A 23,968-nucleotide genomic window follows, 5' to 3' on the forward strand; every position below is an offset into this window, starting at 1 on the left:
TCGAGGAACGATCTTTAAATGTGACAAGTCAACTATAATTCAAGAGACTACAGTGTAATCCTGACTTCATCTCTATTTGTCTTCGATTATATTTTAATTTTTTTCACTATTTTCTTAAGTAATAAGGGATAATATATATTTTTATATATTACTGACGCAACCTAATAAAATAAACAAACTACTAATTGAAATAATATATCACTACAAAAATCAGGGCCTATACCGAGAACAAATGTCCTCGGTATAAGCCGAAATGTCCTCGGTATATCTTATACCGAGACAATGTCGTCGGTATAAAGTTGTCGGTACAGCCGCGTCGGTAAAAACAAAACGTCTACCGACGACATTAAAAATGTTCTCGGTATACGTTTTACCGAGGATAATGTCCTCGGTAGAAAGTGACAAATGTCCTCGGTACAACAAACCTCAATTTCTCATCGTACTGGTACATACCGACATCTTGGTGGTATATACCGAGGACAATGTCCTCGGTATAGACTTGTCCCCAATTTTTTTTTATATTTGTTATTCCCTTATTTATTTATTTATTTTGAATTAAATATAAGAAAATAGAATAAAATTAAAACACTTATATTAAAGATATAAAAAAAAACATAAGAGTGTATTCGTTGAATTAAAATAAAGACTTGTCTTAAACATGATAATGTAATAGTCAATTGTAATAAAATTCATACATAAGTCCTACTGAGTCGGTGCTCCAACATCAGGATCATCGGGTGGTGGTGGTGGGGCAGATTGAGATCCCGGGGTGATACAATGAGTCCGGACATGCTCCTCTAACTGTCGAAGACGCTCTCTCATCTCAGACAACTCTTCATCTCTAGTTTGTGAAGGACGAAAATCAAATGGAGTTCGGTCCCTTATGTTAAGGATACGTCCATATCCTTTCTGGTGGCCCCGTCGTTTTCCGAAGACATTTTGTACCAAAGATATGTCTTCATCTTCAGGCGCACTCGAAACTGGTGTGGAACTCTCAGTATCAGTTGCCTGTGTCTGCTGTGTGTCGCGGTATGCACGCAATTCCTCCTGTGATACAATGTATAATGTAATTAAAATTTTGAAACAATTAAAAATTTGAAAAATGTTTAAAAAAACTTAACGTACCCAAGTATTTTTTGCTGTCTCTGTCACCCACCCTGTGCCTGATTTATGGTGAGTATCCATCCAGCTATCCGGGATGGACTCAAGTTGCCCAGTCTCTAAATTGCGCTGTCACGTACATATATTTTTATAAAATTAATAATTAAACGTAAATAAGAAAAATAAACTAAAAAATAATTAATTAACTAACCTTTTTATAGCGTAAGGCTGGGATTGACTGAGAACCTCCATAGCTAAGCTCTTTCAATTTCTTTCTATTTTCCTTGTTGACCACAGAACGTTTCTGCAAAAAGTTATCGTTAGTAATATATTTAATTAAGATAGTTAAGTTTAGCAAGAAATTAATACCGTAATTTCTGGGCGACGGAAAAAATCAATTGCTTTTTGCCACTGCGTATCCGTGCAACCACCATAACGATTTTGTGGCCCATTAATCGTTAAGTGCTCTTTAATATCGTACTTCCAGTCAGAATACTTTTTAGCACACGAAGTATCAATGCCTCTCAAGATCCCAGGCATATGCCCTTCTCCATATCTAGTACGCCCAATATCAAACAAATCATCCTAATTTACAAACATTTATTAGTAAATATCATATATAACATAAAATAAGAATTAAGATAAAAATACATAAACTACTTACTTCCAAATGTGCAAGTATTCTTTCTTTCGAGGCATTTGGTACTTTTGACCATTGAGGACAGTCCGGATCTGTGTACTGTCGAACAAGTAATCCGAGCTCTCTTGAGAAATTTGAGCGATTTTGGAAGCTTATTTGGGGCTGGAAATGCATCATGTAACAACTCCAGCATTCCATCAAATATTTTGTTGGGAATTTTTCCCAACACTTTGAAATGCATTAACTTCACTAGGAAATTCAATGAAGTGTAATTTTGACACCCGGGGAATAATGGAGCCTCGATCTCAGCAAACAAATCGTTATAATGTTGCCCACTCCTGTAGTCAGTTGTAGGTATCTCTTGACCGCGCTCATTCTCCGCTTGTTCGTCATTGTCATTTTGCATAAGATCAGTGAGAACATCCATCATCTCATCTTCATCATTTTGATCTATCCGAGCTCTCATTGGTATTATTTCATCCTCTCCATGCCAATGCCAATTGGTATATTTCCGTAGAAAACCATTTACAAAAAGATGATTTTCTAATACATCAATTGTCTGAAATTCAACGTTGACACACCTCCTACACGGACATTTCACCAATCCCCTTGAGTCAACGCACTGCCGGGCTCTCTGGAGAAAATCCATCACACCAGCCTCATACTCATCGGATAATCGATCTGTCAAATTAATCCAACTCTTGTCGATCGACATTGTATGAATGTAGCACTGCACGGAACACTAATCATCAAACTTACAATCAATTTGTGTGTGTCCTAATTCAGAGAGAGGCAAATGTAAGAGTCTTCAATGACTCACCCTCTCTAAACGGGTCTAAGGCTTCTTGTGATGAACACTAAAAAAATATAATATTATCACTATGTGATAATAATACTATTATATCTTTGGTAATAATTTCTTATTACCAAAGAAAAAAGCAAATATAATTAAATATGTTTTTTTAATGTCTTATGCTTTTTGAAGTTAATTATGTTGTTTTATGATATCTAACTATAATATATTTCAGTGTAAATATTATTAAACTTATTTAAATTTGACATATTAATTTAGTATTTATTAAATTACATATTTTACTTATGCTTTATTGAATAGTTTGATTAATTTAAACAAAATTTCTAAAATTTGTTTAAAATTTATTTAACTACTTTAGGATTAATTTTTATTTTTATTAAAATTTAGTTGCATAATGTTAATGTTAATTTTTTTTATTCTTAATTTTAAAATATATTATTTATATAAAAAACATAAATTATTCAAAAATTGAAAAAAAATATTAAAAAAAATACAGAAAAATTAAAAACAACTAACAAATAATATTAAAAACATATTTTTTTAATTTTAATTTTAATAATGATTAAAACTAACAAATATTAAATTTAATTTTTTTAATTTTAATTTTAATTTTAATAATGGTTTTCTAATAATATATTTGTTAATTTTATTTAATCAGAACTAACACATATTATTTTTTTACATATTAATTTAGTATTTATTAAATTACATATTTTACTTATGCTTTATTGAATAGTTTGATTAATTTAAAAAAAAATTCTAAGATTTGTTTAAAATTTATTTAACTACTTTAGGATTTAATTATTACTTAAATTATTTAATTAATGTTTATTTTTATTAAAATTTAGTTGCATAATGTTAATGTTAATTTTTTTAATCTTAATTTTAAAATAAATGATTTTACTTATCAATTCACTATTTATTAAATTAGAAATTTTATTGAGTACTTCTACTAATATTCACAATATCTCTAAATTTTACAATTCTATAAAAAATTCGGCAGCATAACGACTATATTTTCATCTATCCCAAAATTTAAAATCCTGCAAATAACACATAAAAAATATCCAGACCCAGATCATGCAGAGAGCATTACAAATTCATTTTAAATAACTATATAATTTATAATTATTAGTCTAAATTTTATTAATTATTCAATTTTCTAACCAAAATATTAAAATTCTACTAAAAATTAACAACAACAAATTAATCATCAATATTCATAAAATCTGAATTTTTACTACTAACATAAGCAAAAAAATTAAAATTGACAACAACAACATACTAACATTACCACCAAAATTTTCAAATTAACACTCAAATATTTAATATGTTTACTAATATGTTTAATACACATAAAATTCACCAAACACAACATAGAATTTATTTAAAAAAAATACTAATTAATCATTTAACAATTTTCTAATTCCTAATATCATTTTTACTAATACTTATTTTGAAAACCTAAAAATAAATACATTCTATCTAATATAATTATTTCAGATTTTTATTAAAATTAATATTATATTATTTATATAAAAAAACATAAATTATTCAAAAATTGAAAAAAAAATTAAAAAAATACAGAAAAATTAAAAAAAACTTACCAATGCCTTCAATATCTTGCTAGCAATCCCTATAATCCAACAAAAACCGAATACCCAACCTTCAAACAAAAATTAGAAAATATCATTATACAATTTCATAAATATATATATATATATAAAATGAATAAATAAACCATACCTTCAACAAATACACAGAAATTCCTTCACCCTTGGCAATTTTGGGGCTTAAAACCGAGCTTTTATGGAGGAAAACGACTATAATCGGCGGAGGGAGGCGGAGGTTTCGGAGAAAACCCAGAGAAACCAGAGAGGAAGGAGAAGGGGCTTCGCGGCTGAGTGTGATATTTATAAACCCTATACCGAGAACATGTTCTCGGTATAGGTCCTCGGTATAGCAACTAAACCTATTCAGAACCGCGAAAATGTCCCGCGCATATGAAATGTCTATACCGAGGACATGTTGTCGGTATAATGTTCTCGGTATTGAACCTTTTTTTTGTAGTGTATAGTTAGCAATTACTCAAAAGAAGTAACAAATTATTAATTCTTGGGGGAACAAGCTAACTTAAATAACGATTAATAGACGTATAAAGATGATTTTGAAATGTTACCTAAAAAATTTGGAATATATTCTTTTCGTCATGCTTTAATTAGTAAGATTTAGAAAGCTTGATCTTCACACTATTCTGTTATTATTGTATTTTCTTATATGTTGGAATGGTACTGAGTCTAATTAAGTTTTCTTTAAATTGGATTATTTTAAAAACCACAAACACGAAATAATATAAGATTATACTATTTCTGTCTCAAATAATAATAAGAAAGTTTCATGACTAAATAGCTAATAGTTTCATAAATAAATAACTTATACATTAAAGTAATAGAGGGCTTTGGAGGGCAGTTGTTGGTATTAGTATACTACTCTTTGAGTTGATTATTACTACTCTTTTTAAAATGCTGTGAGCTGAGGTTTTTTCCACGTAGTTTTTGAAAATGACTCCAATTCTTCTCTCAAATGGATAGTTGGAATACGAAGATGTTTATTTAAATTATTTTACAAAATATAAGATTTAAAAAATAATTTATTAAAATATAAAATCTAAATAAATAATGAGACAAAATATATTGTACAAAATATTATAATCTCATTATTATTTCCTTTCCAGTTTTTTCTATATATTCAATAATGTTCAATTGTAATCATTTTACGTTAGTTCTGTATATGCAAAATTGCATGATTCTTAACTAAAATCCTATCGCGGAAGGGCGTTATAGTTGATAAAGATATTAATAAAAATATATTACTCCTAAATAAAAATCATACATCAGAAAATCGTAAAGAAAAATCAGAGATATATATCTCTTTTATATTAACGGTTTTTTATTTTTTATGTTAACTTTAACGAATATTTTTATATTTAATAAAATATTTTTATATTTATTTGTAAATTGTAAACATGATTTAAACTTAAATAAAATAAAATAAATAAATAATCAAACAAATTAAAATAATATATTTTTGAGATATTTTAAAATAATAATTATTTAAAAATAATAAAATCATATACTTTATAACTTAAATAAAATTTAAACTTAATATTATATTAAACATATAGTATATAATTTTTTATTGTCACTGTCAAATTTAAAAACTAGAACAAATATAAACTTAAATAAAAATAAATAAATTAATTAATTAACATATGATATTTTTAAGATATTTTATGATAATTTAAATAATTAAATTATATTTATTTAAAAATAATAAAGACATACATTATTTTTTTTATCTTATAAATTTGTGTGATAGTTTATTTTTTATCAAATAATTAGAACTCTTTTTCTTCATCAAATTCACCAAAAGACATTGTGAGATACATTGGAAATTAAAAATAGTTGATGCATGTATATTACTGCCTACACTATAACCTAGTATATATATATATATATATAAATTATAATTACACAATAGGAAAAACATAAGTAATTTTTAATTAGTTGTGACTAGTAGTTAATAACTTAGTAATCTAATCTTAATTCATTTAGACAATATGCTGAGCACTAGAAAATGGTATTGTTCCTTGTTCTCCCATTGAGATTGGGGAGTTTGAGGCTGTATAATTAGTAGTTGATGGACTCGGAGGACAGTTGGTATTATTATTAGCTGTTAAGTCCATGATGTCTGTACCATATCCACCATTATTGATCAGTTGATTACTATTACTCTTGTTAAAAGTATGGAAGGAGAGGTCTTTTTGGTCAAAGCTTTTGAAAATGGCTCCAATTCTTCTTCCAACCGAATCATGGGAATCCAATAAGATTTGCTTGTGCTCATGAAGGAACGTAATTGCAAAGATTATGAGTGCAAATAATGAAGAAACGCCGGCTATTAAGAATAGGCCCCAAAAGCTACCAAGGCTAAGACTGTTGGATGAGATTTTGGGGTCATAGTCTAAACAAGCTTTTTGGTCTGTCTCGAACCATTTTTTCTCAGTTTTCTTCATTTCTTCTGTTTCGGTAACGTTGAGAATGGCCCTTGAAACATCACATACTAGAGGAGACCCTTTTGGGAACACCTAAACAAAAAAACACAACACACCCACAATAGTTATTAATTGGTATTATGATATACTAACGATGCTAATAGAAAAACTCGCATCACTTTAAGCCTTATCGGTGGACTTTCAGTGTGTCGACCCTTAAACAGTTTTCGGTGTGAATTTTTTTATGACCGTGTTTATTGTAGCTATTTAAAACATCTGCAAATTTTCAGAAAATTCCAAATAATTTACGGTGCCGAAAACTAAGTTCAAACATATTGTTTTCCACGCGCATAAAAAAAAGTAATGTTTTAATTTAATTTTCGGTACTGTAAACTATTCAGAATTTTCTGAAAATTTGTAGGTCGAGAACACTGAGAACCCCACCAATAAGGCTTAAAGTGAAGCTAGGAGAATTCCGCACTATATAAACATATATATTAAGAAAATTACTAGGAGTTGTAATTAGAAAGTAAGTACTTACGAATCCATAGCCAGCAGTATTGAATATGGGGCCAATCAAGGTATATTTGGAACAGTATTGGCCAAGAAAAATCCTTGTATTTGGGGTTTCGTCAACATAAGCAGAAATACCACCTTTGGCGCTCCCAATAGACAAGAAATGGTCACATTGATCTGTGGAGTTAAGAGGTACGATTTGCCAAGAGGGAAAACCTGTATGTTCTAACAGCCCATACACAAAGGAGTTGCGAAAACACCCAACTCTTTCTCCATTTCTTAAGAGTTGGTTTATATCTGTAATAGTTGGTTGAAGTTTTTCCACTGTTAAAAGTGAAGCTAAACTAGCCGTGTAACTTTGAGTCAATATTAACACCACAAACACCCATATGATCACCACGAACCGAGCCAAGTTACTCACCACTCTCTCCTCTGTAAACAAATAATTCTAATTGTCATTCAAAAAGAAAAATGAAATAACAACTATATATATATATGGGGAAAGAGAGAATAGTTCATTACTATTTGCAAAAACCATGGTTGAAAAGGAGAATGAAAAGCTTGTGCCGATTTGATGTGAAGGTGGCCCACGAAAATCTTCATTGACTCGGTGCTCCAGAACCCAAACGACAAAACCAATGAAGAGAAAGAAACAAAAGGTGGTGACCCATAAATCCCACGTCAAAGGCTTCAAGAAAATCCATGCACTTTTTGGCTTATTGTCTCTCATTGGAACCACCATTGCCACGCCTGATTCTGTGTATGGCAATGTGAAATCCACGTATTGGGATCGGTTTGCTCTAATCGTCGTGTCTGCTACCACTGCATCGTAGTTCTGTCAAGCATTATAGTACAATATATTATTATATGCACATATATAAGACCAATCAAATATATATATACATGAGTTAGTAAAAAATTACCCCAAGATATACTTCGTATACCAAGTCATCATAGGAACCATTAGGCTTTTGATAAGGAAAAAAATCATAAGAAAGATCGTATGGCAAGGCTTTAACTGCTGCTTTAAATACGTCAATGCTGAAGCCTATGGCATCTGATGTATTAGTACTTGGATCACAGTTTGTCACATCTACAAACTCTTTATAGGCAGTGATGACCGGAATTCCAATCCTCAACCTCCTCCCATTAGTCGGAATCACCCAACCTTTTGGAGCAATAATAGACTCTCCTGGCCATATAATAGGTTTCAGATTTAATTTTGAAGTCGAATATTCAGCTCTCGAATCCAACAAAGTTCTCACCAGTCCATTTTTTTGTGTCCAAAACCCAACTTTTCTCCCTGCTCTACCACCATTCACAACATTCACTATTTGAAATGTCGAGGTTTTTAGTGTTCCATTATCTAAGATGAAATCTCCAGCCAGGCCCCTGAATCTTGTACCTGATAAGGTTTCCAATAATTTTGGACCAATTGGTGACACCTTGTAACTAAAAAGATCATCAGTCGAGCCACCACTTGTAACATTTTTTAACACACCACTACTACCATGTAGTTTTTCAATGGCTAAGGCTAATGCATGGACCGAATCATATGCCCATAAACCCATTACATTGAGTTGGGCATTGTAGAACTTGGATTTCCACCCAACTTTAAAACTATCAAGCTCTTTCGATGGTGGCACAAAAGTCTTGATTCCTAAAACCCCTTCCATTGAGTCGATGACTGAGAAACTTAAGGAGCCTAAGAGATTGGTGAAATCTTCTGTTATGATCCAAACATAACCCTCTCCCAACATTCCAATCTCCTCAGCTAAGGTAAACAACCTTGACCCAAGGTCATACCACATGTGAACAACGAAAACCCTAGTTTGCATTGAGTCTAGTTTGTAAAGCTCGTTCTTGATCTGATCATCGGTGGCTGAGGGTGGAATGGCACTTCGATAGGGAACTCTGGCATCGACTTCTATTAGGGCATCGACCAAATAGGGAATGATTCCTTCTCCGTATTCATTGGCTGTGTAGATGGGCACTACATTTCGCCATCCAAAAGCTTTGACTATGGAACTAATGGCTGTGACTTGAGATGAGTCACTCGTCGCTGTTTGGAAAAAGTATGAGCTTTGACTTGGAATTTTGAGAGAAGGACTTGTTGCTGAAAATGATATTATTGGCACTTGAGCCTTTTGCCCTAATTCAATGATGAATTTGGCTTGACTCGATCTTTGTGGCCCTAATATTGCTTGCACTTGTACATTTTTTATAAGATCCAGAGCTGTTGTTACATTAAAAATAAAATAATAAATCAATCTTAATAAATAATAGTGCATATAAATTTATATATATATATTAATAAGAGATACTAGCTAGATATTAAACAAAAAAAGCAATCGATCCATAAAAATCTTGTGAAAAACCATAATTTATACTACTGAAAATTTAAGACTATATATATAATAACCAAACAGATTTCGCTAAACCAAGCTGCTGCTGCTGCTCTTTGTTTATTTTTCTCTCATGTTCTAATTAAGGAAAAGTCAGAAATGGAAGATATGCAACTACTAAAAAATAGAAGTAAACAAAGAAAAAGTCACTAAATAAATAATGTTCATAGAAATTAAAGAAACTTAAGCTAATTACCTGCGGAGGCTGCAGAGACGATATCTTTCTTGGAGTCTCTGATATTGAGAACCAATCTAGTCTTAAAGTGGGCATGGGAGGCATACAAGTCTGAGAGAGCCAATTCTATGCAACTTAACCAAATTTTAGCAACTGGAGTTTCAAGGTCCAAAACGACACCAACTTTCACTGGAATCGTGTCGTTTTGGGCCATTCCTCTGACCATCCATGTCGAACATATTACAATGAACAAGAAAAACAAAGCATTCTTCCTCGTCATTTTTTAATCTTTTCGATTATTATGCTATTTTCCAGTCACTCCTCTCTCTATATATGTATTGAGTATATATATTTATAGAGGACCAATCAAATGGTCCTCAGGGAGTGAAATTTTTATTAAAAAAAATAAAACGAGTAGAGAATCCGTCCACTACGTTTGAACAACTTAATTATTAAGTAGAGAAATCGTACGTACGATAATTATTAATATCATTTTTTTGTTTGATAGATATTCATTCTTCTGCGTTTGATATTTTTCTTTTATGGTCAAAGCCGTTTACTTTGACTAACTCAAACTATATATTTAAGTTAGAATTATTGTCACTATATATACATCATATTAAATATATAAAAATAAAACATTCCAAAAAAAAAAAAAAAAAACTGAAAAAACATGCTATTAACAACTTTGTTCTGGTCATTATTTAGATGATGTAGTTACTCTTTGTACCCAATTTGAAAAACTGATTGGGACTAAATCATTCTGACAAAGAAAGCAAAATTTTCTATTTAATGTATATATACACAATAATCATTTGTTTATATATATATATATATATAAACTCTAAACAAAAATGTAGAATTTGACATCAAAATATTTTTTTTATCTCCAACATTAATGTGGAACTTCATGATCTTCAATTTTAACATTACAAGGAAGTTGCGTTAAAATGTTTCGGTGGTGTATTTTACCAAAACTAAAAAGTAAATAATAATAATAAAAAATACCTTTCATACTATTTAAACTCTAGGAGTAATTAATTAGTTAGTTTTAGCTAATTCTATTCAATAGGTTGGTTATTATTGAAACAAGTTAGTCTCTAGTAAGAAATTTTTGGTATTAAGCAGTTGTTTTATTAAGTTTAAAGAAATATTTTAAATATTTAATGGAATATATCTTAAAAATTACGTAAAAAGTAGATATTTAATTATATAAATATAAATTTGTTTAGGAAAAAAAATCATTAATATATGTTATTAATTAAAGACTGGTTCAAATGGGACACTTGACAATTTATTGTTTGATCTTGAAAATCTAGAATATATATAATATTCACTGTCAGTTTCTCTAAATATTTAATGACTTGATCAACTTGTATATTCGTGTTAGCAATACTTTTGAATCATTTTAGTATGAACATGTGAATGACAAGTGGAGCTAATGACTATAAGTTAATAAATATTAATTATTTATAACTACATATTTAGAGTATATTTGAAAATTACTGTGTAATTACTAGGTCGTGTAAGTAGAACAACCAAGTAATACTATATTTAAAAATACAAAGTGTGTCTGGATATCAAGCGATAATTACTTCCTATTGATGAAACAACAAATAATTACACAGAAAAATAATATCATGTAACAAATATTATTTGAAATTAATAGTAAGTAGTAATTAAATAGTGTAATTACGCATAATTCTCATGGAAGCTATGATAATTAGAGAGTTTAATTGAGATCTCAATAATTACTCTGAATTACATCAAATTCCAATTATAAAATGACTTTCTAAACACGCCCTTAATTTAGTGAATTACTCAGAACTGCTCCAACTCACTCCGAATTAATCAATACTATTACTTGCAGCAAAAGAAACTAGACTAAATAATTGGGTGTGTGAGTGCATGTACATGTGATTTGATATTAATTTTTTTGTAATTTATTTTGCTATAATTCAGAACAAGAGATGCTATTTTAGTATATTGTTTTTTCTTTTCAAACTAATTTATTATCCTATTGTTTAATTAATATCATTTTAATATTTTTGTATACGTATGGAAAGTTTATTTAATTAATTTTTTTCAGATTTAAAATATATTTATGCACTTTTTATCAAACAAATTAATTATATATATTATTCATAAAAAAAATTGAAAGCCAAAATATTATATAAATACAAATAAAAAAAGTATTAAAAAATTAAATGGGATTTTTGTCGAGGCATGAAGTGTTGAACTCATTTACGTTTAACATTCAAAGACGAAAAATCAACCCATTCCCATCTCGTACTTTGTTAATTTAGATGGAGAAGTTTTGTCCCATTCTCATTTTTATTTTCTTACGAGAGAAATTGATATTTGTATTATGTGTATAGATTTTAATAATTTTTTTTTCATATTAAATTTTATTTCTTTTTCTTTTTCATTTTTATTTATATTCGTAAATTTTTATTACCTCCAATCAAACATCCGTTATTAGAATACCCTTCTCATATGCCACAACATTAACAAGTTAAAAGAAAAAACCCATTTGTCAAAATAAATCAGAATACTATTTTTACCTTTCAAATATATCTTTTCATTTTATTAATGGTCGACGTGGGCACTAACTAGAACATGCACTTGGTGAATGAAGTCAGTCAAGATTAATCTTGGGATATAATATATTGAAGTTAAAGAAAAATATATCATAATAATAATATAACAGGAAGTGGAACAACTAATTAAGAATATTGAATATTATTATTATTATTTGTTCTTAAAAATTAAATGAGGGGTAATGTACGTGTCATATTCACTTGAAATCAATCGTAGTTCTATCTAGAGAAGTCAAATTATATATAAATATACTTTGTCCATATGTATCATATATTAGAATGGTCAGCACTGACTAACCCTGGAGCCCACACCACATTAGGAGTTAGCTTAAGAAACCTTCAATATTCCCTTAGTCTATTAGTATATATAATAGCCAAGTCTAAGACAATTCTCCTATAGGGTTTTCATTTTAAGCTTTATCGGTTGGACTCTTCAGTGTTCTTGACTCGTGAATAGTTTTCGGTGTGATTTTTTTTATGACTGTGTATATTGTCGCTATTTAGAGCATCCTGCAAATTTTCAGAAAATTCTGAATAATTTACAGTACTGAAAACTAGGTTCAAACATGTTATTTTTCACGCGCATAAAAAAAATTAGTCACACGTGCAACAACATGTTTGAACCTAGTTTTCGGTACTGTAAACTATTCATAATTTTCTGAAAATTTGCAGAATGCTCTAAATAGCTACAATATACACGGTCATAAAAAAATCGAGCCGAAAAACTGTTTACGGGTCGAGAACACTGAGAGCCCTACTGGCAGGGCTTAAACTGAAGCGGAGAATTCTCCTAAATATATATATAAATATATATATCTTCTATATATTTTTTATATAATAAGTGTGTAGATAACGGAAATTCATAATTTTAATGGTGTTTTATTTTTTTCGTTAACTTTAACAGAATATTCTTATATATAACAGAATATTCTTATATTTAACTGTGAATTGTAAACATAATTTAAACTTAAATCAAATTAAATAAATAATTAATTAAATATATTAAAATATAATATTTTGAGATATTTTATAATGACAATTATATAAAATTAATAAAATCATATCTTTTATAACTTAAATAAAATTTAATTAAACTTAAACTTCACTTATTATTAGAATAATTCCATATTAAACATATAACATAATATAATCTACTATCCTTAGTATATTATATTATATTAATTAACAACTACATAAACTTCAACAAAAATTAATTAATTAATTAATTAAAATAAGATATTTTAGGATGATTTAAATAATTAAAAGTCCTTATAATCTACTACAAAATATATTAAGAAATATATAAAATAAATAAAAAGTAATAAAAAATTAAATGAGATCTTGTTGAGACAGGGATTCACTTTCCTCCAAAAAATTATTCTTATTCTTGTATTGTTCCTTGTTAATATTCGTTCCATTTGGGTTGGGCAGGACTTGTGAGACCTATAATTCTCATGAGAGAAATTGACATTATTTGTATTATTATATACTGTGATTAATTATAACTTTTCGTTCCATTTGTATTTTTTCCATTCAAATATAACTTTTCCAAGAATGGTAGTCAGAATCTTGGGAATGAGGTTAAAGAAAATTAAATATATAATGTAACATAACAGAAGTAGAACAAACTAATTAATAAGCTAGAATATTGAATAATATTATTCTTTCTTCTTAAAATTAAATGAGGGGTAAGTGTCATATTCACTTGAAATCAATAATCGTTCAGAGAAGTCTAATTATATAAATATATATATATATATGCTTTGTCCATATGTGTCATACTTGTTCTGCAAATATCTATTAGAATGGTCAGCACTGACTAAATTATTCATTTACAAAGTTATTACTTTAAAAAAAATAAACTAATATAATTAAATCTAAAATATTTTTTATATTTTTTCTTGGCATATACATAGAAAAATATATATATCTCTTCTATATAATAAGTACGTAGATAACAGAAATTTTTTGTTTTAACAGTTTTTTATTTTTTTAAGGTTAACTTTAACGGAATATTCTTATATTTAACAAAATATATTCTTATATTTAACTGTAGTTTCTAAATACTTAAATTTAAATAAAATAAATGATTAAAAAAATTTAAATGTGATATTTTTGAAATATTTTATAATGATAATTATTTAAAAATAATAAATAAGTAAATAAATTAAAATATGATATTTTTGAGATATTTTACCATGATAATTATTTTAAAATAATAAATAATTAAACAAATTAAAATATGATATTTGTGAGATATTTTACAATGATAATTATTTAAAAATAATAAAATTATAATTTTTATAACTTAAATAAAATTTAATTAAATTTAAGCTTAATTTAATAATATCATATTAAACATATAATATAATATACTGTGAATTAGCAACAAATTATTTTTTTTAACAAATTAGCAATAAACTTAAATTTATAATTCATATATAGTATTTAATATTACATTAAACATATAATATATAATCTCTTGTTATCACTCTCAAATACAAAAACTAGAACAAACAAAAACATAAACATAAATAAATTATTTAATTAAAATATAATATTTATTTTAAAATTTATATAATATTAATATAAATTTAATAAAAATAATTAATAAATTCTATAAATAAAACTAAACAAGTAAATATGATAGTTGCTTGATTCTAGTATATATATATAACTTGGTAAGCTATTGTTCATTGATTTGGATAATATTCTCGTTGCTAGGCCGTACATCTTCGGGAGAGGCCATTGAGAGTGGCGAGTTTGAGCCTGAAAAAGTAGTACTTGTTGGACTTGGAGGGCAGTTGGTATTATTATTACTCTTTCGAAAAGTGTGGGAACTGAGGTCTTTTTGGTCAAAGCTTTTGAAAATGACTCTCATTTTCCTCCGAATTGAATCATTGGAATCCAACAAGATTTTCCAGTGCTTATGAAGGAACATAATTGCAAAGACTGTGAGTGCAAATAATGAAGAAATGCCGGCTATTAGAAATAGACCCCAAAAGCTATCGAGGCTAAGTCTGTTGGATGAGATTTTGGGGTCGATTTCTAAACAAGTGTTTTCCTTCGAATTCCTCTCCAACCATTTGCTTTCGAGTCTCTTCATTTCCTCTCCCTCTGTCACATTAAGAATGGCCCTTGAAACATCATGTACAAGAGGAGACCCTTTTTGGAATGCCTAAAAAAATGTAACACATGCACAACAATTATTACTTGGTATACTTCATCACTAATTATACAATCATATATATAATTATAAAATCCTCCATATATATGACAATTTTTTTATTGGGGCTTCACTTTACGCTTTACCGGTAGGGCTCTCAGTTTTTTTCAACCCGTGAACAGTTTTCGGCGTGATTTTTTTTATGGCCGTGTATATTGTAGCTATTATTAAAGCATCCTGCAAATTTTCAGAAAATTCTGAATAGTTTACAGTACCGAAAACTAAATTCAAACATATTGTTTTCCACGCGCATAAAAAAAATTAGTCACGGGTGCAACAACATGTTTGAAGTTAGTTTTCGATACTGTAAACTATTCAGAATTTTCTGCAAATTTACAGGATGTTTTAAATAGCTACAATATACACGGTCATAATAAAAAATCGCTCCAAAAATTGTTCATGAGTCGAGAACACGGATCAGCTCCACCAATAAAGCTTAAAGTGAAGCCCTATAGAAAAATTTCCCTATATATTATTTTGCACAAACTATTTGACCGTGCTTACAATGCAATTTTTTTTCTCTTTTGAACATAATGAGCAAGGAAAAAATCTCCTCAACTAATATATAACTCAAAAAATGAAAACGACTACAAGAATTTTAAAAAAAAAAAAGAATGGAAAAGCTTGAATAGAAAGTTAGTACTTACGAAACCAAAGCCAGCAGTTTTGAATATGGGGCCAATCATGGTATATTTGGAACAGTAGTATTTTGCAAGAAAAAGCCTAATATAAGGGGTTTCATCGACATAGGCAGCAATACCACCCTTTGCGCTCCCCATGGACAAGAGTTGGTCACCATGTTCGGCGCTTTCAATAGATACAATTTGAGAAGCTGGAAAACCTCCTTGTCTTAATAGCTCATACACAAAAGAACTTTGTTGACACCCCACTATTTTTCCACTCTTTAAGAGTTGTATCAAATCGGTACTAGTTGGTTGAAGTTGTTCCACTGTTAAAAGTGATGTTAAACTAGCCGTATAGCTTTGAGTCAACACTAACACCACAAACACCCATATAATCGTCACGAACCGAGCCAAGTTGCTCACCACTCTCTCCTCTGTAAACAAATTATAAAAAAATTCATTATTAGAAAGGAAAAATCAAACAACTAAATCTTTACTAATAGTAAAAAATGATATATATATATATATATATATATAGCACAATTCTCAATATAGGGGCTTCACAATTCTCTGTAAACGATGTGGCTCTTCAGTGTTCTTGACCCGTGAATAATTTTCGGTATGATTTTTTTTAATAACCGTGTATATTGTAGTTGTTTAGAGCATTCTGCAAGTTTTTAGAAAATTTAAAATAGTTTACAGTATTGAAAAGTAGCTTCAAACATTTTGCTTTCCACGTGCATAAAAAAAATTAGTCACATGTGCAACAACATGTTTAAAATTAATTTTCGGTACTGTAAATTATCCAAAATTTTATGAAAATTTGCAAAATGCTCTAAATAATTACAATATATAGCTATAAAAACTATTCTCGGGTCAAGAAGTTCTACCAGTAGTTAAGGTGAAGGACGAGAATTATCATATATATATATATATAAATATATATATATATAGTGAGAGGGAATAGTTACTTTGTGCAAAAACCAAGGTTGAAAAGGAGAACCAAAAGCTTGTGCCGATTTGATGTGAAGGTGGTCCTCGAAAATCTTCGTTTATCCGGTGCTCTAGAACCCAAACGACAAAACCAATGAAGAGGAAGAAGCAAAGAATGGTGACCCATAAATCCCACGTCAAAGGCTTCAAGAAAATCCATGCACTTTTTGTCTTGTGATCTTTCATTGGCACCACCATTGCCACGCCTGACTCTGTGTACGGCAATGTGAAATCTACGTATTGGGTTCGCTTCGCTCTAATTGTCGTGTCTGCCACCACAACATCATACTTCTGTATGTATGTATGAATTGTATAGTTAAACTTAGACCAAGTCAAATAAAAATGCTTATTATTATTACCTCAAGATACACTTGGCGGACCAATTCATCGTAAGAGCCAGCGCTTGTATTATCAGGCTTGGCATAAGCAAAGAAATCATAAGAAAGAGCATATGGTAATACTTCAAGCGCAGCCTTAAATACATCAATGGAAAAGCCTGTGGCTTCTGATATGTTAGTACCTGGATCATGGTGTGTCACTTTAACAAACTCAGTAAACATAGTTTTGACTGGAATTCCAATCCTCAACCTCTTCCCACCATTTGTCGGAATTTCCCAACCTCTGGGAGGCAATAAAGACTCTCCTGGCCAAATAATAGGTCCCAGATTCGATTTTGAAGTCGAACATAATTCATTGTTGGAATCCAAGAATCTTACCAGTCCATTTTTTTGTGTCCAAAAACCAATCTCTCTTCCTCTACCACCATTCACAATATTCACTATTTGAAACGCTGACATTTCTAGTTGCCCATTATCTAAGTTGAAATTTCCCGCTATGCCTTTGAATCTTGTGCCTAATAAGGTTTCCAATAATTTTGGACCAATTGGTGACACCGCAAAACTATCAAGATCAGTAGTCGAGCCACCGTTACTTAATATGGGTGTATTTATAACACCACTCCTACTGATATTCTCAACTGCTAAGGCCAATGCTTGGGCTGAATCATAAGCCCACAAGCCTATGACATTGAGTTTTGCATCAAGAAAAGTGGGATTATTCTTATTACTATTATCCTTGTAGAACTTGGCTTTCCACCGAACTTTAAACTTGTCAAGCTCTTTTGATTGTGGCACAAAATTCTTAATTCCCAAAACTCCTTCCATTGAACTAATAATCGAGGAGTCTAAGGAGCCTAAGAGATTGGTCATACCTTGAGTTATGATCCAAACATAGCCTTGCCCAAACATTCCAATCTTTTTTGCTATGATTAACAACCTTGACCCTAGGTCGGACGACATGTGAACAACGAAAACCCTAGTTTGCATAGTGTTGAGTTTGTAAAGCTCGGCCTTGATTTGATCGTCGGTGGCCGAGGGTGGAATGGGACTTCGATAGGGCACTCCGCAATCGACTTTCTCTAAGGCATCAACCAAATAAGGAATGATTCCTTCTCCATATTCGTTGGTAACGTAGATGGGCACGGCTTTTCGCCATCCGAAGGCTTTGACTATGGAGCTAATGGCTATGACTTGAGATGAGTCACTTATGGCTGTTTGGAAAAAGTATGAGCTTTGGCTTGGAATTTTGAGAGAAGGGCTTGTTGCGGAAAATGATATTATTGGCACTTGAGCTTTTTGTCCTAAATCGATAATAAATTTGGCTTGAGTTGAACGTTGTGGGCCTAGTATTGCTTCCACTTGTACGTTTTTTATAAGATCGAGAGCTGTTTCATCATAGAAAAGAAACAAGTCAATCAATCTCAATAGATAATTCTCGAATATTTGAAAGGAATACGTGACAGTGAAATTGACACGTGGCATGAGTCAGTAGGGTGATCTGGCTTAGTAATGGCCCAATACATCAGTTAAGGAATGAGACAGATAGTCAAGCCAAATACGCCCGATCGAAGAGAGTATTTAGACTGGGGGTTGCTTGGCTTAGACCTCAGTTTAAAGACCCATATAATTAAATTGGTGCCAAGTCCAAGAAAGTGAAGGGGAGGTATGAATTTTGGTTCAAGATATAAAAACAGTAGGTCCGATCGGACCTAAGCTTAGGGGACCTCTTGTTAAGCTTGGCTCGAATGAGTTCAAAAAGAATAAGGCTCAAGTTTTACTCAAAAGGGGAAAGCCACATAGTGGCCGATCGAGCATACACATAGGAGGTACCTTCGACCATTCAAGTCCAAGGAGAAGTAGATGGTGGCTCGGACCACCTTGGTCCGAGGAGAGAAGCCTAATGCCCGATCGAGCATTTGGTTGAGCGAAGAGGTTCAAACCTAGTTGGCCTAAGGAGAAGGATGTGTGCCCGATCGAACGTGGTCTTGTGGGTACCTTGGACCATTTTGATCCAAGGAGAGGTGGTGGCTCAGACCACCTAGGTCCGAAGAGAGAGGACCAAGGTCCGATCGGACCTTGGTTAGCCAAAGGAAGCTTGGACCATTTAGGTCCAAGTAAAGGGGCATTATGCCCGATCGCACAAGATCTCCCCCGATCGCACATGACCTCCCCCGATCGTGCAAGACGCCTGCAGGAGCGCTTGGACCATGTTGGTACGAGGATATGCTAGGAAGAAGATGGCTCGGACCATCTTGGTCCGAGGAGCAAAGTGTAAGGTCATATTGGACCTTGATTGAAGGAGTCAAATAAGGTGGTTTGAACCACCTTAAGCCAAAGAAGACAACCATTGTGTCCGATCGGACACAATGGAGGAGTATACCTCGAGTGTAGTTGACCTTTGGTCCAAGGAGAGCCATGCGTATGCTACCTTTGACCTACGTGAAGCTTGAAGAATAGTCAACATGCATGAGAAGCTACGTCAAACTGCCCGAAAACTACTTCAGTGAGAATTGGTCTAAGCATCCGGGAATCACTCAATCCTCACTCGAAATTAGGGATGAGTTATATTTTGAATGTTTATTTTGTAATATAAATATTAGGTAAATAATAGAATATCCCGATCAAAAGGGGATATCAGTTGAGAACCCAGGTCTATAAATAGGGACTTGGGAGGATCGTAAAAGGACTTTTGGCAAAATTGAGAGTGAATCTGTATTCTAGAGAGAGAAAGTGTGTTGTTCTTGAGAAAAACCCATTTTTGTATTCTGGAGTATCTCACACTGAAGAAACTCAGTTGACAAGGTTCATCTGATCTTGAGTGTGAATATAGTAATAAAATCTCTAAGTGGATTAGGCTATTACCGATCATCGGGGCTGAACCACTATAAAAACCTTGTGTTATTTACTTCCGTTCATAAAAAACTGTCTGTTGTCGTTTATAATTCTCTTGAAGGTTGTCGTAGTTGACGTTCTCACGTCGTTGGCTAAATTCACAGTCAACATATTGAATACAATTTTTTTTTTCATAATGGTGTCCGTTGTATATCAAATCTCTAGCAAGTTTTTGAAAATTCTGAATAATTAAAGTACCGAAAACAAAGTTCAAAAAATTTGTTGTACGTGTGCATTTATTTTTTATTATTATTATCATTATTATACGCTTTGTGTGATTTTTTTTATAAAAAGTCTAAATTATGTATATGGAAATTTATGTTTTGTGTAAGACTTATTTTGGGCGATTACCCGTTTGAACATTTTATTTTTAAAAATTATCTTTTAGAACTCGTGTTTTGTCAAAAGGTTAAATATAGGATTGGATAGATCGATTATTTGAACATTGTATTTTGGCCGATTACCCGTTTTGACCCTTTATTTTTATAAATTAACATTTGGACCATATATTTATTCAAAAGGTTCAAAAAAATTTATAAAAATTAAATTACATATAATTTATATTTTTTTGTAAGGGTTCACATCATTTTGAACATTGTATTTTAGCCGATTACTCGTTGGGGTCTTAATTTTTAAAATTAACTTGTGGACCTCAAGTTTTGTCAAGATGTTAAAAATAGGAATAGATAGGTTGGTTATCTAAACAATATACTTTGGCCGATTACTTATTTTAACTCTTTATTTTTAAAAATTAACCTTTGGGCTATGTATTTATTCAAAGTGTTAAAAATTATTTATAGAAAGTAAATTATATATACACACCATTTTGAACTTTGTATTTTAGCCGATTACCCATTTGGACCCTTTATTTTTTAAAATTAACTCGTGGACCTTATGTTTTATCAAAATGTTGATTACTCGTTTGCATAATCTTTTATATACCGCTTCAAAGATGTTATTTTTTTAGTATATTATGTAGTATATATTTGTAGTTTATTATGTAATATATATTTATAGTTTTTTTTATTATTTTATTTTTTGTTAGTTCATTAGGTATTTAATTCAAAAAATATCTTATTTAAATATCTAAAAAAATAACATTTAATGTATTTTTGTTAGTTTATTAGGTATTTAATTAAAAAAATATTTTATTTAAATATTTAAAAAAATAAATTTTAAATAAAAAAAATTAGATTAAAGGAGAAAATAGAAAAAATAGTTTGGAGTAATTTTAGAATGACACATCATCTCTTTATTAATAAAAATGAATAAAAAAAATTAGATTAAAGGAGAAATTAGAAAAAATAGTTTGGAGTAATTTTAGAGTGTCACATCACCTCCTTGAAGCTCTCCTTTATTTATATATATATATATATAGATTCTGGGAAACACCTACAAAGCATTCTCTTTTTACAACATAGGTTCATTATTTTTCTATTTTCGGCACCTGGATAGATATAGTTCTAAATTTTTTTATATAATAGTGTACATTGTAGCTATCTAGAATATCTTACAAATTTTCAAAAAATTCCAAATAAATTATATGGTATTGAAAACGGAGTCTAAATTGTTTGTTGCACGCATGCCTGTTTTTTTATATACGCGCGTAAAATTTTATAGTTTGAACTATGTTTTCGGCTTTGTAAACTATTCAGAATTTCTTGAAAATTTGCAGGATATTCTAAATACCTATAATATATACTGTCAGCTAAAAATATTTGAAATTATATCTATGCAGGTGCCGAAAATAAAAAAATGATGGACCGATGTTAAAAAAAAAACGTTGAAGTTGCTCCTGATATTCTAGATTATGTATTCTATTATAATATTAATATTTTAATTTATTAATAAAGAAATTGATGTCAACTAAATTATTACTAATAATGATACAAAAGTGTAAAAAGAGAATTATCATAAGAGTATAATCATTAAAGTACTATACGTACTAACTCCAATTTATTATGCATGCACGCACATTATATATATATATATATATATTTATATAGTTATATTAATATATTATTCTAATCATATCAATAATTACTCGACATTAAGTATTGAAAATTTAAAACTATAATCCAACAAGATTAAGCTAAACGAATTAGCTGCTCTTTTTACTTCCTTTTCTTCTCCTGTCTAACGAAAAGTCAGAAATATGGAAAAAGGTGTGTGTTTCTACTTATTAAATTTAAGTAATTAATAAATAAATTAACTTTTTCTCTAAATATTAAGCTAATATTATATATATATGATAAAATTATAGAGACAAGAAAGGTACCTGCGGAGGCTGCAGAGACGATATCTTTGTTGGAGTCTCTGATATTGAGAACCAATCTAGTCTTGAAGTGGGCATGGGAGGCATACAAGTCTGAGAGTGCCAATTCGATGCAGCTTAACCAAATCTTAGCCTGCAGAGTTTCAAGGTCCAAAACGACACCAACTCTCACCGGAATCGTGTCGTTTTGGGCCATGCATACCAGCATCCATGTTGAACAACTCACCATTAGCAAGAATAGTATAGCATAATTATTATTCTTGCTCATTGTCATACTTGAATCTTTTCAATAATACTGCTAATTTTCATTCCCCTCTCTGTATATGATGCCTTATTCAACTAATAACCTTCGTTTGTAGTTACATAGACATATAATATATATATATGTATAAATATATATATATAGAGAGAGAGAGGAAGGGAGAATCGGTCCACTACGTTAGAACAAAATAACTGGAGGAGGAGAATTATTAATATTATATCTTACTAGAATTTTTTTTATCATTCTTATAAATAAATAACTAATTAATAAAAAAAGTATTTATGGCATTGAATTGAGATTTTTCTCCAAATTTCTCATCATGACCTTGATTTGTCAAAGCTTTTTCTCTCATTCATTCTCTGCCTGTAATTTCTTTTACGATCACGGCCGTTACTTTGACTAACTCATTTTTATAGGGAAATTTGATAAATCATGCTTACATTAGCTTAATAATTAAAATTTGAACCAAAGTTAACCACCATATGATACAAATGCTTATCTTTCATTTAATACCAAAAATACCCCTCTCATAACAAAATCCCATACCTTTCCTCTCTAAAATCTTGCAAAAAAGATACACATGGGTAAGTGATTTTCTTTGATTCTTGTTGTTGTTGGTTGTTTTTATGATTTAGATTGTTGTTTAGATGTTGGATCTGTAGTTTGTTGGTATTTTTTGCTGTTTTTTGGGTGAAAATCGTGGTCTGTGAAAATCTGCGTTTTTTTGGGTTCCTTGAATTTTTTTTTCTAAATGCCCGATAGTGTCCGATATAGGCCCGATGCAGGGACGATAGTTGTTGGGTTTCAAGGTTAGTGATGAGGTCCGATGGCCACCCGATGCTTGCCCGATATGTTTTGGTTACCCGATGGTCATTAAGGTTCGATGGCTACCCGATGGTTGCCCGATATTTATTTCATTCTACAAACCCTTTAAGTACGATAATGTATCGATACTAGTCCGATGCATGCCCGATAGTTTTTATTAAGTTAATGCAGACCTATTAGTACGATTGTACACGATGGTACCCGATAAGTGCCCGATGCTTGCCCAATAGTA

The 23,968-nt window shown here is 30.4% G+C and overlaps 3 protein-coding genes across 4 annotated transcripts; all 3 read right to left on the bottom strand.

The window, feature by feature from the left end:
- Positions 1 to 575: 575 nt before the first annotated feature.
- On the bottom strand, positions 576 to 4,619 carry LOC133805077 (uncharacterized). Its single transcript, XM_062243178.1, has 7 exons — positions 4,302 to 4,619; positions 4,163 to 4,221; positions 1,766 to 2,471; positions 1,471 to 1,686; positions 1,313 to 1,405; positions 1,126 to 1,230; positions 576 to 1,047 (listed from the first exon to the last, which is right to left on the bottom strand). The coding sequence occupies exons 3-7, from the start codon at positions 1,937 to 1,939 to the stop codon at positions 703 to 705; spliced, it is 933 nt and encodes a 310-aa protein (XP_062099162.1). The 5' UTR covers positions 1,940 to 2,471; positions 4,163 to 4,221; positions 4,302 to 4,619; the 3' UTR covers positions 576 to 702.
- Positions 4,620 to 6,096: 1,477 nt separating this feature from the next.
- LOC133804367 (glutamate receptor 2.1-like) lies at positions 6,097 to 10,009 on the bottom strand. 2 transcript variants are annotated; one of them, XM_062242534.1, is made up of 5 exons: positions 9,724 to 10,009; positions 8,046 to 9,358; positions 7,645 to 7,957; positions 7,148 to 7,554; positions 6,097 to 6,699 (listed from the first exon to the last, which is right to left on the bottom strand). In XM_062242534.1, the coding sequence occupies exons 1-5, from the start codon at positions 9,980 to 9,982 to the stop codon at positions 6,166 to 6,168; spliced, it is 2,826 nt and encodes a 941-aa protein (XP_062098518.1). In that variant the 5' UTR covers positions 9,983 to 10,009; the 3' UTR covers positions 6,097 to 6,165. The 2 variants fall into 2 exon arrangements, with proteins under 2 accessions (XP_062098518.1, XP_062098517.1); XM_062242533.1 differs by having other exon boundaries at positions 7,088 to 7,554.
- Positions 10,010 to 14,972: 4,963 nt separating this feature from the next.
- Positions 14,973 to 23,051, bottom strand: LOC133805374 (glutamate receptor 2.7-like). The gene is made up of 5 exons (XM_062243539.1): positions 22,653 to 23,051; positions 17,504 to 18,867; positions 17,123 to 17,435; positions 16,176 to 16,585; positions 14,973 to 15,480 (listed from the first exon to the last, which is right to left on the bottom strand). Exons 1-5 carry the CDS (start codon positions 22,921 to 22,923, stop codon positions 14,989 to 14,991), a joined length of 2,850 nt encoding a protein of 949 aa, XP_062099523.1. The 5' UTR covers positions 22,924 to 23,051; the 3' UTR covers positions 14,973 to 14,988.
- Between the last annotated feature and the right edge of the window lie 917 nt (positions 23,052 to 23,968).

The sequence above is a fragment of the Humulus lupulus genome, chromosome X, assembly GCF_963169125.1.
Source record: "Humulus lupulus chromosome X, drHumLupu1.1, whole genome shotgun sequence".
NCBI classification, from domain to species: Eukaryota; Viridiplantae; Streptophyta; class Magnoliopsida; order Rosales; family Cannabaceae; genus Humulus; species Humulus lupulus.

Coding starts and splice junctions, on each gene's coding strand:
- LOC133805077 (XM_062243178.1), bottom strand. CDS start 1,939: ATGGAATGCTGGAGTTGTTACATGATGCATTTCCAGCCCCAAATAAGC. Junction 1,231..1,312: donor CAGCCTTACGCTATAAAAAG/GTTAGTTAATTA, acceptor TGTACGTGACAG/CGCAATTTAGAGACTGGGCA. Junction 1,048..1,125: donor AGACAGCAAAAAATACTTGG/GTACGTTAAGTT, acceptor ATTGTATCACAG/GAGGAATTGCGTGCATACCG.
- LOC133804367 (XM_062242533.1), bottom strand. CDS start 9,982: ATGACGAGGAAGAATGCTTTGTTTTTCTTGTTCATTGTAATATGTTCG. Junction 9,359..9,723: donor CGTCTCTGCAGCCTCCGCAG/GTAATTAGCTTA, acceptor ATGTAACAACAG/CTCTGGATCTTATAAAAAAT. Junction 6,700..7,087: donor TTAATATATATGTTTATATA/GTGCGGAATTCT, acceptor TTTTTTGTTTAG/GTGTTCCCAAAAGGGTCTCC.
- LOC133805374 (XM_062243539.1), bottom strand. CDS start 22,923: ATGACAATGAGCAAGAATAATAATTATGCTATACTATTCTTGCTAATG. Junction 18,868..22,652: donor CGTCTCTGCAGCCTCCGCAG/GTACCTTTCTTG, acceptor ATGATGAAACAG/CTCTCGATCTTATAAAAAAC. Junction 17,436..17,503: donor TCCGCCAAGTGTATCTTGAG/GTAATAATAATA, acceptor ACATACATACAG/AAGTATGATGTTGTGGTGGC.